Genomic DNA, 14,804 nt, shown 5'->3' with positions numbered 1-14,804 from the left:
CAACATTCTAGGTTGGACTAATAAGTTATTAGTCGAACTTTACACTGTAACTGCGAGACATAGTTTCGGCTGATTCGAGCAAAATGTAGGGCAACCGAACTTAGTGTTGTTCTTTGTATAGTAAAGTCCGTCTATAATTCGTTTCATTTATCAACCGAACTGCATTTTGTGCCTACCAAAAAATTTACAGTTTTTTATTTAATCTAATTTATCAATCAAATCCAGTAATGAGACACAGGTTGTGAGAAATACTTTCTCTTTGTACATTTTGACAGGTATGAGAAGAGAGAAAAGGTTAAAAAATTTAAAATTTAAAAAATAATAATCAAACTAGTAAATAATCGAGGGTAACTAAATAATATATTTATCCTAGAATACCCCTCATCATCCTGTCCTAATAAGTTCAATCCTTTTGTATGCCCTAAAACATGAACCGTTTTTTGGGCACCATCCTCTTTTGGTGAGGGACCATTATGTGATAATAATATCTACGCCATAGTCATAAGGGATGTCCTAAAAAGCGGAAATGACTAACCTACCCGTAACCTAATTTAATTTATAACTAACTGAATAACCACCTATGTGTATGTATAAGTTAACTAAATCATTGACAAAACAAAACAAAATCAAATCAAAATTAATTATAATAAACTCATTACATCTAATTTTTCATAAACCCATTACTTTTAGAAGGCTCGTCGTTTTCTCTTCTTTCCTCTTCCTTATTGTCGTTGATTCAAACAAATTTCCATAAACCCATTACTTGTAATTCATTTTTGGTTGAAAAAATGAGTAGTAATAATCAAAATAAGTTAAGATTGGAAGTTGCATAGAGAACTTCGTCTAGGAGTTTTGTGAAAAATTTTGTCGAACTAGCCGAACCTGATGGAAACGAAGAACAGTTTGCCCATTTCGTAAAAAAAAAGTTCCTAGACGAACTTTTACTTTCCTAGCTGAACTTTTAGTTCGGTTCTAACCGAACTTTTCTCTGAAACTTAATTACGTCACAATTTTTTTCTCCTAACCGAACTTTTCTCTGAAAGCAAAAACTCCATTAATATAAGTTCGACAACCTGTGCCCTCAGAAGTATTAGCCGAACTACATTAGCATATAAGTTTGTCTACCTGTTCTTCAGATATGTTAGCTGATCTTGTTTGACTTATAAAGTTATAAAATTTCTCATTTTCAGGATAACTTGGCCAATTCAAGCAACAAAAAACTAGCATCGAAGTATACCTAAGTAGTTTAAAGGTTTCAGATAAAAAAAAAATCCGAAACTTTTATTCTCCTCCTTCTTCTTCTTTTCTCGGAATTTAATTTAAAAAAAATAACAATTATTTGAATTAATCCTACACTAATCATGAATATCTTAACTTTATGATTCAATTAATCATTACACTGACTTTATCAAAAAGGGTAATTTTTGTATTGAGATACATACGTGGATAAGGTGTGTTCTTAATTTACTTAGAGCAGTTCTTATGGAATGAACAAACTATCAAGTTTTGTTGGTTTGTTCATTTTACTCCCACTATGGACTCAACAAACATGAAAAATGGATGCTCAAACTAACAAATTTGTTGGTTTGTTCATTGAGTTGGATGATGTAGCGCGCGCTTGATGATAGGCCGGTCGATCGTGCCACAAACGCGGAGTTGTAGGGAAGATCGCTGGAGTTGGAAGGAAGATCGTTGGAGTTGAAAGGAAGATCGTCCATTGCTTTTTTCTCTCCCAAACCCGGTTATTATATTTAGGGTTTATTTTTTATTATTATATAAATAATCCGTGGGACCCAACTCTTGTTAGCTTATATAAATAAAATCATTAGTGGGACCCAACTCTTATTAATTTATATTAATAAAATCACTAGTGGAACCTTAAAATATCATATTTGTTCATTTTACCTTGTTTCCCGTAGTGGAAAATGCAGTTTATTCATCCACGAGGCTCAATAAATTTTTATTTTTATTCATTGCCATTGGAACTGCCGATACTACCAAAATGAAATCATTGCCCCCCTCCAAAAGCAAGGAGTGCCCAAAAAATCGTTCTAAAGCAGGGTTCTTTCTTTTTTACGACATATAGGTGGGCTCCTAAACTAAACGTGAAATCTAGGCTTAAGCCCAGCTCAAAATATCCATTATTTCGTGGTTGCCAGTTGCCGTTTCTGATCAAAATGTATCCTGGGGAAGTTCTCCCACTCTAGCTTATTACTGAGCCCTCTTATATTCCCCACCCGACATGCTCTTATGCTTTTCAGTCTTAAGGTGGCGCCTACCAAGCCAAATCTTGCAAGCAAGAAGCATAGTAAACTATCGGGATGTACTCCATCACAAAAAAAAACTAATATATGTACCAAGCACGAGAAGCCATGCGCTGGTTGGTTTGTCCAAGTCTTCTTTATACCAACAGGTGGGCAAAGAGAAGGATATCACCTGCATCATTTTAACCAAAATGTAGCAACAGATGGTCAAGTTTCAAACAAATTAAAGCAACCGAAATAAAAGCATGAGTAACTTGAAGTTGTTTCTGAGCGGCCAATTAATGTAAAAGAAACTAATGATCATGAACTAATATACCATCAAAATCCCTTCTTAAATAGCCAGAAATTAAGAGCCAATGCTTGACAAAGAATTCATGAATCAACACAGAAAAAACCAACAACAACTCTTCAGTTTCGTGCCACAAAAACAAAAATATCGCGTGGAGGTTAATTTCGTAGTCTCCAACTTTCCATGTTTTAAGAGAAAATCTTTTGGTGGAATCCATCCTATTTCAAGTGTGAAAAAATTATGCAATGTCAAGTCTAGTGGCTTCCAAATTGGTGTTTTTCATGAAGTACAATACAAGAATTAATATGAGACAGAATGAAAACACACCACTTACATCGTTCCCCTTTGAAAATCATTTATCTTATCTCTCCTCCACGACGTAAAGAATGTCTCATTAAAGTGACGAACATGAAAACCTAAAGATTAAGAGATCACCCTTAGGCTAAGTCCTACGGGTTAGATTGAGCTGCTAGATTAGCAGAAAAGTGTTGCAATTCAAAAAAAAAAGTATTATCTATTTGTTAGCACTAGTTCTCCTTCCTAGCATTTGCTCGCACTTGAAGTAGCACTGAGAGAATAGCGCTGAATGGTTCGGCGCTACAAAAATCACCTTTTCGCTGAATGGTTCAGCACTGAGAGATTTATTTTTTGATCTGACGGCTGAGATTTAAAGCGCAGACGCTGAACCAAACAACATTGGGCGGTGGTCCGAGCTGACGTGGACTGCTAATCTAGTTGCTAGATTAGCACTCCTATAGGACCTAGGAGGTAGTCCTAGCTGACGTAGACTGCTAATCTAGGTGCTAGATTAGCACACCATAGGACTTAGCCTTACATATATATTATGTGCCTCCCTAATCCCCTTACAAATAGGATATATAGGTTAACCACCGCACACATATAGACCTAAAGCTCTACAACACATATTTCTTTTTATACCGTGTTTTAAGGCATCAAGAAAAATTTCTGGGTGAATCAAATGAGGGCAAAAAAGGGGTCCTTAATTAGATGATAATCCTTAAAGCCCCTTATCCATATGTTTTTCTTAATGGCAAACCTGTCCTTCTTTTTTCTAACATTTACAGTATTCTAGGTTCTCCTAATAAGTTATTAGTCGAACTTCACACTATAATTTCCAGACATAGGTTCGGCTGATTCGAGCATATTGTAGGACAACGAACTTAATGTTGTTCTTTGTAAAGTAAAGTTCCGCTATAATTTGTTTCAATTATCATCCAAACTGCATTTTGTGCCTACCTTTTTTTTATTTAATCTAATAATTTATCAATCAAATACGACAAAAATAAGACACGGGTTGTGAGAAACTTTCTATTTGTATATTTAGGTAGGTATGGGAAGAGAGAAAAGGTAAAAAATTTAAAATTTAAAAAATAATAATTAAACTGGTAAACTAATCGAGGGTAACTGAATAATATATTTATCCTATAATACCCCTTATCACCATGCCCAAATAAGTTTAATCCTTTTGTATGCCCCAAAACAGGAACCGTTTTTTGGCACCATCTTTTTTTTGGTGAGGGACAATTATGTGATAAGAATATCTACAATATAGTCATAAGGGGTGTCCTAAAGAGCGGAAATGACTAATCTACCCTTAATTTAATTTAATTTATAACTAAACTAATAATTTGTATATATAACTTAACTAAATCATTAACATAACAAAACAAAATCAAATCAAAATTATAACAAACTCATTACATCTAATTTGTCACAAACCCATTACTTATGGGGCTCGTCTTCTTCTTTTCTTCCCTCTTCCTTGTCGCCGTTGATTCAAAGAAATTTCCACAAATGCATTACTTGTGATTCATTTTTTGTTGAAAAAGTGAGTAGTAATAATTAAAATGATTTGAAATCGGAAGTTGCAGAGAGAACTTCGACTACGAATTTTGTGAAAAACTTTGTCAAACTAGTCGAACCTGATGGAAACGAAGAACAGTTCGGCTATTTCGCAAAAAAAATAAATAAAAAAAATCAAGTTCCTAGACGAACTTTGGCTTTCTCCTAGCTGAACTTTTAGTTCGGTTACCTCACAGTTTTTTTCTCCTAGTCAAACTTTTAGTTCAGTTACTCGTAAATTTTTTCTCCTAACCGAACTTTTCTCTGAAACTTAATTACGTCGCAGTTTTTTTTCTCCTAATCGAACTTTTCTCTGAAAGCAAAAAATCCATTAAAACTAAGTTTGACAACCCGCGCCTTCAGAAATATTAGCCAAACTACATTAGCAGATATGTTCATCTACCTGTTCTTCAGATATGTTAGCCGAACTTGTTTGACTTAGCCCAAATCAAGTTGTAAAATTTCTCATTTTCAGGATAATTTGGCCAATTCAAGCAACAAAAAACTAGCATTGAAGTATACCTAAATAGTTTGAAGGTTCGGATAAAAAAGAAGAAGAAGAAATCCGAAACTTTTATTCTCCTTATTCTACTTTTCTCAATAACTTAATTTAAAAAAATAACAATTATTTGATTTAATTATACACTAATCATGAATTATCTTAACTTCATAATTTATGCTGACTTTATCAAAAAGGGTAATTTTGGTATTAAGATAAACATGTGGACAAGGTATGTTCTGAATTTACTTACGAATAACCTACCAAAATGAAATCATTGTCCCTCTCCAAAATCGAGGGTGCTGTAAGAACCCTCAAGCTCGTCAACGCTATTTGACCGGTCAAGAGAAGATCGAGAAGTGATTTACTCGCTAATGACTCGATTAGTTAATATAGATTTTAATTAATAGAAATTAATATAACACCGATTTAGATACGAAACTAGTATTGTTAGATAGATCTCGAAAAGTTATGCGTAATGAACTACTCGAACGTGTCATTCGGATACCGGATGAAGAAGAAAACATCAGATTACTTTGAAGGGAAAAAATAGTTATTTTGATGTTTAACCGACTTGACAGCCCTTATCCAAGTATTGGGCGCCTCAGCATTTTGGTCGAGCTTATACCCAAATGGATCGAAGAGAATAATCATTCTCTTATTCTTCTTTCTCTTTCTTCTTTCTTCTTCTTCTCCGTTCTGTCTCTGTTCTTTTCCTCTTTTCCTCTGCAAATTCTTCCTTCACCCGTATCAATCGATGGAGCGGAATTTTGAGGTTATTATTTGCACCAGTGAAGGTTATAAGACTTGGACCAATGGGTGGAGATGATATTGAAGCTACTGATTTCAGAAACAAGATGAATATGGTAAGTTAATTTAGGGTTTCGAATTGTTTGATTGTTCTTTATGCAATCGTTTTGTTTTGATCGGTTATAGAGTGGGTTTGTTGTTAATTGAGTATAGAGTTGTTGTATGAAGTTTAATTTTGAGTTCATAGGAAACTAGGGTTTCTGTTCTTCCCTAAATCAAACCAGAAATTAGGGTTCATCTAATTAGGGTTGTCTGTTATGGTTTTAAGTTTGTGGTGGAAGATTTAGATTCAGGTGAAGGAGGTTTGTATGTTTGATATCTTCATATTGGAGTTTTGGAATCTCAGGGTGAATCAAGACAGTTGATTTAATGGGAATTGTTGTATTGAGCTTCCGTGTTGGTAATAGAGCTAGTGGAGCAGGTTGTAGCTGAGTTGAACTACAAAAGATGAAGATGAATTAGGTGTTCTGTTGAAAAGGCAGAGGAGGAAGTTGTAGAGCTTAGTGAAAGTAATGTTTGAAGCTGAGACACTACAGCTGGAAATGGAATTGTAAGTAGTAGTGGTTCAGGTTGGTTTGCAGTGTCTTTGGATTGAAGATTAGCGAGGCGAGTTATGAGATGTATGAACTAGTGCATCAGGATTGAAACGAAGTTGAAGTTGCATGAGCAAGAAGTGTTAATATGTGAAGTTGTAGCTGTAATTGATGGAGTTGGTAGAGGCAAGAGAGATGATTCTGGATAATAGTGCAAGATTATTGGTTATCTCAGTTAAGAATGACAATATAGTGTATGCGGAGCATGTAAGAAACTAAGATGGGAAAGGAGCTGAAACTTAGCTTAGATGGAGATTAGACAGGGAATAATCTTTTAAGAGGTATAACTGGTAGTACTAGTTGAAGTGCAACTGCAGAATGAAAGTGGATGTGACTAGTTATGCTACTGAAATTACAGGGAAGCTTAGGAAATAGATTGGTTGAACTGTGTGTGGCTGGTATTGAAGCTCCAGTTATGAATATATGGGTTAAACTTCAGGTGGAGATGTAATGGTTGTGATTCTGACTAGAGACTGTGAAGGCGATAGAATTGTATCTTATAGAGTTGAAGTGAAATTCAGTATGGAAAGGCTTGTATTGATTTGAGCATACTGTGTTGAGATGTGTTGGTGCAACTGAACTTGTGATGAATTCAAGAGATGGTAGATATTGAAATTGCTTAGATGTCGGTATTGCAGATATGAAGATTGTAACTCTAAAGTTAGTGTGTTTGAGTGTTTGGTAGATGGATTTCAGCTAAGATTTAGATGTACAAATTAGTTAATGTTAATGGCACTGAATAAGAGAGATCAAGATTAAGTTATGAGTTTAGTAAATGGGTTGGAATCATAGTATTTATGTTGTACTGGTGTTATTAGACTGTTTATAGTTATGATCTTGACTCTTTGTTTTCCTGTTTTGACCCAGACCCGACTAGAGTTAACTCAGTAACCAGACTTGACCCTATTTGACTCAGTAACTTAACTTGTTAACTTGACCTTGGACTTTGACTCCGGGCTTTGACTTAGCTCTAGACGTTGATTGTTAGTTGACTTGTGACCGTTAGTTGACTCAGATGGATTGGACCTTAGTTAATGGGCTTTTTTAGTGGGCTTGAGCTTCGTGCCATATTTCGTAGTTTGATACTTTGGACCCTTTATGATCCGAACTAGCCTTTGATTTCTTCTATAAAGTTGTAGATATTCATAAGACATATCTAATGGACTATACAATCAACCCAATTGGATTTGTAAACTTTTAGATGTGCTAAAGATAGATAATAAAAAGGTGTCGAACCATAAATGGGCTTAGAATCATTAGATAGTTCACTTAGCCTATAACTAGAGACTTGTTTGAGATTATGTTATGAATTTTGTGTGAGCCTTTTGACTAATTTCTTAGAGTGCTTGTGTGATTAACAGTTAGTTTATTGTAACAACGAACGATTCAAAGGATGAACTAGTGGATTGTGGATTTCAAGGTAGGCGTGACTTGTCATCAAAAATAGGTGGAAACTCTGTAACCTTCTTGTAATCATTAAGTTTTCTTTATCTGCGAGCATGATGAGTCCTTACTATCGGTGTGCATGATTGCGTGTTCTTTGATGTACTATTCATGTATCTTTTAGTATGACGTATATGTATGTAAGATGATTGCTTCGATGTATTGTTTGTGATATGCATTGTGAGATTTCCCTGCGAGAAGTGTCTGTGTTTCCCCACGGCTCTTAACTAAGTTAAGTAAGCCGGTAAATCATCCGTCGACAGTATTACCTAGTAGGGTGGTAATTCATCTGTTTTAATAGTATTATAAATATTTCATAGTAGGGCGGTAATTCATCCGTTTTAGTAGTATTGCTTATTAATATAGTAGGGCGGTAACTCATCCATTTGAATAGTACCTAGTAGGGCGGTAATTCATCCGTTATGATATTATATATACTATTTTATTTGAGGGAAATCACTCGTGTGCATATTATACTTGTTCGTCTAACTTTCTGATTTTGATGGTAATATTGTGAATTATAGTTTGTATGGGCACTCTGTGTGGATGATGTTATTATTATTGGTTAGGGTTGTTCTCGCGTCGTCTTCTCCAATGAATTTGGCGAGGTTATGATAACACTTGCTTCTTGTTGCATGAATTGCTGATTGCTTAGAGTCATTAATCTTCTTTTCAATTTCTGTTCTTCGAACTGTGAATCATGTTAGTGATTACTTGGAAGTTATATGTTTTTCTTTGGGCACCCTTTGGGACAATGTGCTCACTTGTTCCCACTTCAATTTCAGTAATCAGAAAGAATGGAGCGCGCGAAGATATTCGTTTTCGTAGCTTAGTGCTCTACCGAATTTAGTGTTGTTATATATTCTTTCTTTATTCTGTAAAACAACATATTTATATAATTATATAACATGAGAGAATTTCAAACATAGTGTATCAGAGAGTTTCAGTTTATTTGTTAGCATTTTATATAAATATGGTTGGTTAGATCTATAATCTGGATTTGATGCTTCAATTAGATTATAATCCTATAACTAAGCAGGTTTAGTATTGGGGCATCACAGGTGCCCAAAAAATCGTTCTAAAACAGGGTTCTTTTTCTTCATGACATATAGGTGGGCTCCTAAACTAAACGTGAATTTTAGACTTAAGCCCAGCTCTAAAATATTTTCAGGCCCATTATTCCGTGGTTGCCAGTTGCCGTTTGTGATCAAAATGTATCGTGGGGAAATTCCCCGACTCTTGCTTATCACTAGGCCCCCTTATGTTCCCCACCCGACATACTCTTATGCTTTTCAGTCTTAAGGTGGCGCCTACCAAGCCGAAGCTTGCAAGAAGCATAGTGAACTATCGGGATGTACTCCATCACAAAGAAAATTAATATATGTACCAAGGGAGAGATTAGCACACCATACGAGTTAGCCTAAAAACGGCCGGCATTTCAATTTAGGAAACAACTTTTCCAGCTAATAAAAAGGAGGTCGGTTACTTGAGTCCACCAATAAATAGAAGGAAATTAAGATAGAGAAGTTGCATGCCCTATAAATTCACAGCTAGGCTCTTCTCCAAAAGCACGTAGAGGAAAACCACAGTTTCTTTAAACAAATTATTAGTTCTAGCTTGATCATCATCATCATCATGTCGGCACCAAAGGGAAAGACCATAACGTTGATTAGTTCCGACGAACAGAAATTCAATATTCAGGAAAACATCGCCTTGCAATCTAGAACCCTCACTGCCATGATAGCTGCTGACAACCATGATAACACCGAGATTCTTATCCCTCTGACTAACCTGACAGGAACCATCTTGGCGAAAGTGATGAGTACTGCGACAAACACGCTGCTGACGATGGGTGCATTACTGATGTAGAGAAGGACTGGGATGTGGAGTTTGTGAATGTAGATGCAGCGACACTGACACACTTAACGAAGGCTGCTAGTTTTCTGAAAATAAAAAGTTTGCAGAAGTTGACATTGCAGAAAGTGTCGGAGATGATAAGATATAAAGCAACAGGGGAGATACTAAATCTATTCCCTGATTTATTCCGTGTTGAGGAAGTACCAGTCAAAAGATAATCATCAATCATAGCAGTGGCAGTGGAGGGGAGATCAAATAATGGGCTTTGGAGTGATTTATATTTGGAGCAGAACATGCATGCATTGCATGGGGTTTTTCTTAATTTTCATAATAAAACATGGAAAGTACGTACGTCTTACTTTTTATTGTTATGTGAATCAGTGTTTAAGTAGTTATTCAAAGTACATCTTTGACCGAAAGTACGTACCTCTCAATTTTCAGTTTGGTGATGATGTTTAATTCGTTGTTGAACGATCTTTCAATTATGGTACATCTTTGCACTCATAGCAAGTCCGTCTTTAACAATATTCCATCTTCTCTTTTGGCGTTTGTGTTTGCCATCATTTCTCATTCCCACACCATCATATGCTGAACGAAAACCTTACCACAATTCATCCACTCCAAGTGATGCCCAATGGTTTTGCTTCCTGGTTTGAGCATATGGCGTATTACACCAACGTTTTTCTCATGGCATATTCTGTGCATCCAATACATATCACTGGAAGATGAGTAATCTGCACCGATTCTTCCCGGCTTTTATCTCTTTTATCGCTAGATGCCCTCTCCTAAGTTCTTTAATTTGCCGTTAACTAACCTTTTAGCGGCGCTACATTTCTCGTCGGAATAGTTTGTCACCCGTGCTACATTAAGCCGTGAATGACAGATTCACCCTTTGCACTCTTTTATTATCATCTTCTAAAGTTTGTCATTTTGATTTTCAAAGTTTATAATCCAAGGCTATATCGGGAATTACAAAAAAGCTTCACCGGAAATGAAGGCTTCACCAAAAATAACTCTTTTCTTTATATTAGTAAGATTTTTAAATGTTGGATTAAAGTCGCGTGGAATCGACTCCGCTCATTAGAACTGTTACTCATTTTCATTTTGTATGGTGTGGATTTAATTACACAAAATTGGTCAAAAAGACCAAAATCAATAATTCCTAGGTGAAAAGGACATTTAGATTTTGATACTGTTTAAATGGAAAAAAATGTAAAAATAGCCAGGATGTAAACAGTTTTATTCTACCCATTTTCAAATACTTTTAATTTACATCAGGACGCATCCAGTTTTATCCTTGCTATTTTTTAACTTTAAGTCAGGATGAATCCAATTTCATCCTTGCTATTTTTTTGGTGCCCATTTCACCCATAATAATTTTTACTCGTCCATTTGAACCATGTTTTAAAAATATTTGGACAACTGACCCATTTTCCGATATTAATTCTGGTGTGGCAGAAAAAAATTCAACCCTCCAGGCAAAACAAGGATGCACCAGGTGTAAAAGTAACAAATTTAAGGGGTTGTGTGAAAGTGTAGATGAAAATTTTCAATAGTAAAATAAAGTTTTTACTATAAATAAATTTGTCTTTGAAGGCAGTAGTCCCACGGGTGCACTTGCCTCACCTAGCTGCATGCCATTGGTTCATTTATAAGTGTTGAATTTCAGATTTCTCAAAAAGAAAACACAAAATTGGTTAAAAAGACCAAAATCAATAATTCCTAGGTGAAAAGGATATTTTGGTCCATATTAAGCAAAAATAAAATAAAATGAAAAAGTAAAAGTATCACTTTTTCTAAAACATAGATAATATTGAAAAATAAAATAACAAAAATGCTATATGACCAGCTAAATAACAGCCGAGTAACAGTAAAAACTGACTTCGAATCTGACGTGGGGGAGAGAAGCATTTTTCGTTGTCCAGTCATCGTTGATCCTCATCGTTAGAGAAAAAGGAAAACTAAATTGTGTGAATAAGTAATCGGTTCGGATGTCTAATTAACCTAGAGAAACTTCAGATCCAGAAGAACAAAAATGATGACTTTATTTTGATAAAGATGAATACTAGTAAAATTTATAGTGATGAAGATGCAGTTTTTGATGGGTTTCAAAATCTCGCTGTACCGTTGCCCTGGTTAACAAAAAATCAATAATTTTTTGTCCAAAATATTAGCGAAATTGAAGACTACGTCTAACAAGCCTTGGATCGTGATCTACTCTCAATGAACAAACCCAACTCTCTCAAAGTGAAGAAAACTCTTTTAATCATCCCAAATAATTAAAAATATATTGGCAAGAATAAAAAACGGCTGATAGTCCAAAACGGCGTCTCAATAGGAATACCAATTGTGAAGGAGAAGAAAGGGGGTCGGAATCCGAGTCCACAAAGAAATAGAAAGAAGGATAGAGAACTTGCACCCTATAAATACCATTGGTTAGCTAGGTCTCTTCTGCAGTTTATATCATTCACAACCACGTAGAGGAAAACCACGCTTTCTTGGTATATTTCTGATCATCATCATCATCATGTCGGCACCAAAGGGAAAGACCATCACCTTGATTAGTTCCGACAAACAGAATTTCAATATTCAGGAAAACATCGCCTTCCAATCTAGAACCCTTACCGCCATGATAGCTGCTGACAACCATGATAACACCGAGATTCTTATCCCTTTGACTAACGTGACAGGAACCATCTTGGCGAAAGTGATCGAGTACTGCGACAAACACGCTGCTGACGATGGGTGCAATACTGATGTAGAGAAGGACTGGGATGTGGAGTTTGTGAATGTAGATGCAGCGACACTGACACACTTAACGAAGGCGGCTAGTTTTCTGAAAATAAAAAGTTTGCAGAACTTGACATTGCAGAAAGTGTCGGAGATGATAAGATATATAACAACAGGGGAGATACTAAATCTATTCCCTGATTTATTCCGTGTCGAGGAAGTACCAGTCAAAAGATAATCATCAATCATACCAGTGGCAGTGGAGGGGAGATCAAATAATGGGCTTTGGGAGTGTCTTACTTTTTATTTTTACGCATCAGTACGTGTTTAAGTAGTTATTAAAAGTATATTGCATTGTTTTAAGTGAAGTTATGAATTGTAAAACTCTTGCTGAACCATCTTAACCACAGTATTTAACTTAGATAATAAAGTGAACTAGTTTGGTACGATATACGAGACCGTCCCACTTCAACTCACTGCAGGGCACACCGGTACCGGGAACCGTTAGGAAGGCCCGATCATGGAAAACAACATTGGTCGGATTCTGGAGTGCACTCGGAACGTCAGGGTGTACACTGTGAGCTAACAGAAAAAAAGGAAAACCGAAAAAATCATTACCAACACAAATCAAATAATCGTAACATTCTTCCTTTCCATCTAGTCTTCCAAGAGTGGGCGGGGTATGAATACTGCTCGCATAATTCGATACGATACGCTCGTTTATAACTCTATATACATAGAGTTTGGATACTCCACATTTTCACTCGAGTTTGAGAGGTATTATCTACCTTCTTTTATGCGGACCAATCAAAAATAGTTTCCAGAATGAGAAGCTTCCGGTTTTTTGAGTTTTCAAAATTTTGTAATAACTTATTTAACTTAAATGAACTATAGGTTAAAATAATAGGTTAAAATAATCTTAAATAATAATCATCAAAATGTAAAATAGAAATGAAAATAAGAATTTTAATCCAAAATATAACCAAAACACATGACAATTTGCTTTAGCATTAGAGTAAAAACCCTTAAAAATTTGAACGGATACCTGGCCGGGCTGTTCGGGCAGGTACCTGGTCAGGCTATCAAATTTTTTGGAAAAACCGAGCCCACCCATCTAAACTAATCAGACCAAGTTAGGCGCCCCGTGACGGACTGCAATAGGTTTTGGCAAACAACAATGCAGATGAAAGGCCTACCAGTCAACCAAAAGGCAAACTGTTTCTCTTCTTAAGGTTGCTCTCTTTGGCAAGCAATTCACAAGACTTGTTATTGACGGGGAAGGCAGTGACTAGTTAATGCTGAATGTCTGCTAAAACCCTGTAGGGATTTGATAAATATTGTTCAAACCTAGAATTCTTTGGTGTATATAGAAGAAAATGGAGAGGGTTGTCGCTTAGACATGCATCATCCCTTTTTTTCTACTAGTATAACACGTACGCGCGATGCGCCTGCCATTCCATTCTATACAGCAAAAAACATTCAAAAATATTTTATAACAAAAAGAATTATATGCAATTTTCTACACGATACATTCCAATAGATCTTTAAAACACGAAGCCTTGGAAAAAATCAAGAAGAAGAGCCTTGGTAAAACTCAAGAAGAGGAAGGTATATTTTGACAACAACTTACTAAAAATAAATAAATCTTATACTAATATAAAGAAAAGAGGTATTTTTGGTGAAGCCTTCCTTTCTGGTGAAGCTTTTTTGTAATTCCCGATATAGCCTTGGATTATATACTTTCAAAATCAAAATGACAAACTGTAGAAGATGATAATAAAAGAGTGCAAAGGGTGAATCTGTCATACACGGCTTAATGTTGCTAGGAGACGCTAGGTTCGAATCCTGCTGAGAACAATTTTCTCGACATTTTCTGGACTTATCAGGCAGTTCATTACTTCTCGGTGTTTTCTATCCGCTAGAAACCTCTTCCCTCTTCTTCCTCGGTTTCGTTCTTCTCGATTGAAATCTCCTCTCTCTTCAATGTTCTTGATTTTTACCATCCTCATCAATTTGGAGGGATGAATAAAAATTAAGAAAAATTAGAAAAGTACACAACTGTGGAAGTAACATAAAGTCGAAATGCGGAAGTAGTTTTTACCCAATGTAATCACTTAAACAATTAACAGAATCAATAATTTCATAAGTAAGAGGAAATAAAACGTACCTGTAACCTCAATTAGTTGATATAAGAGTAGGCTAATGGATTAGACTATAATTTGTACTTCAATGTTCGGTTGATTTTGATTTTGATTTAGAAAAGCTTGGGAAATCCTAACTGAAAAGAGAAGCCCTAACCCCTAATCGAGATTTCAAACTTTTCCGTAATCGAAGAAGTAAGTTTCCACAAATTGATTGCATTCAATCAGTTCACCCCATTTTTTCAAACTCAGTCAAAATTTTGGGTTTGATTTGATTCAACCAATTCATGTTATTGTGTCGAATTGATGAAATTG

At 35.5% G+C, this 14,804-nt stretch overlaps 1 protein-coding gene and 1 long non-coding RNA gene across 2 annotated transcripts; both read left to right on the top strand.

Annotated features, from left to right (window-relative positions):
- The first annotated feature begins 5,597 nt into the window (after window positions 1–5,597).
- Window positions 5,598–8,685, top strand: LOC113354114. The gene is made up of 2 exons (XR_003361681.1): window positions 5,598–5,781; window positions 8,547–8,685. It is a non-coding gene; the product is annotated as an uncharacterized LOC113354114 (long non-coding RNA).
- A 3,460-nt stretch (window positions 8,686–12,145) lies between these two features.
- LOC113352235 (SKP1-like protein 1) lies at window positions 12,146–12,586 on the top strand. The gene has a single exon (XM_026596080.1). The coding sequence runs from the start codon at window positions 12,146–12,148 to the stop codon at window positions 12,584–12,586; it is 441 nt and encodes a 146-aa protein (XP_026451865.1).
- The last annotated feature ends 2,218 nt before the right edge of the window (window positions 12,587–14,804 follow it).

Source organism: Papaver somniferum, chromosome 2, assembly GCF_003573695.1.
Source record: "Papaver somniferum cultivar HN1 chromosome 2, ASM357369v1, whole genome shotgun sequence".
Taxonomy (NCBI): domain Eukaryota; kingdom Viridiplantae; phylum Streptophyta; class Magnoliopsida; order Ranunculales; family Papaveraceae; genus Papaver; species Papaver somniferum.
Note: the sequence above shows the minus strand (reverse complement) of the source record. Positions and strands in the feature narration are given on the sequence as shown.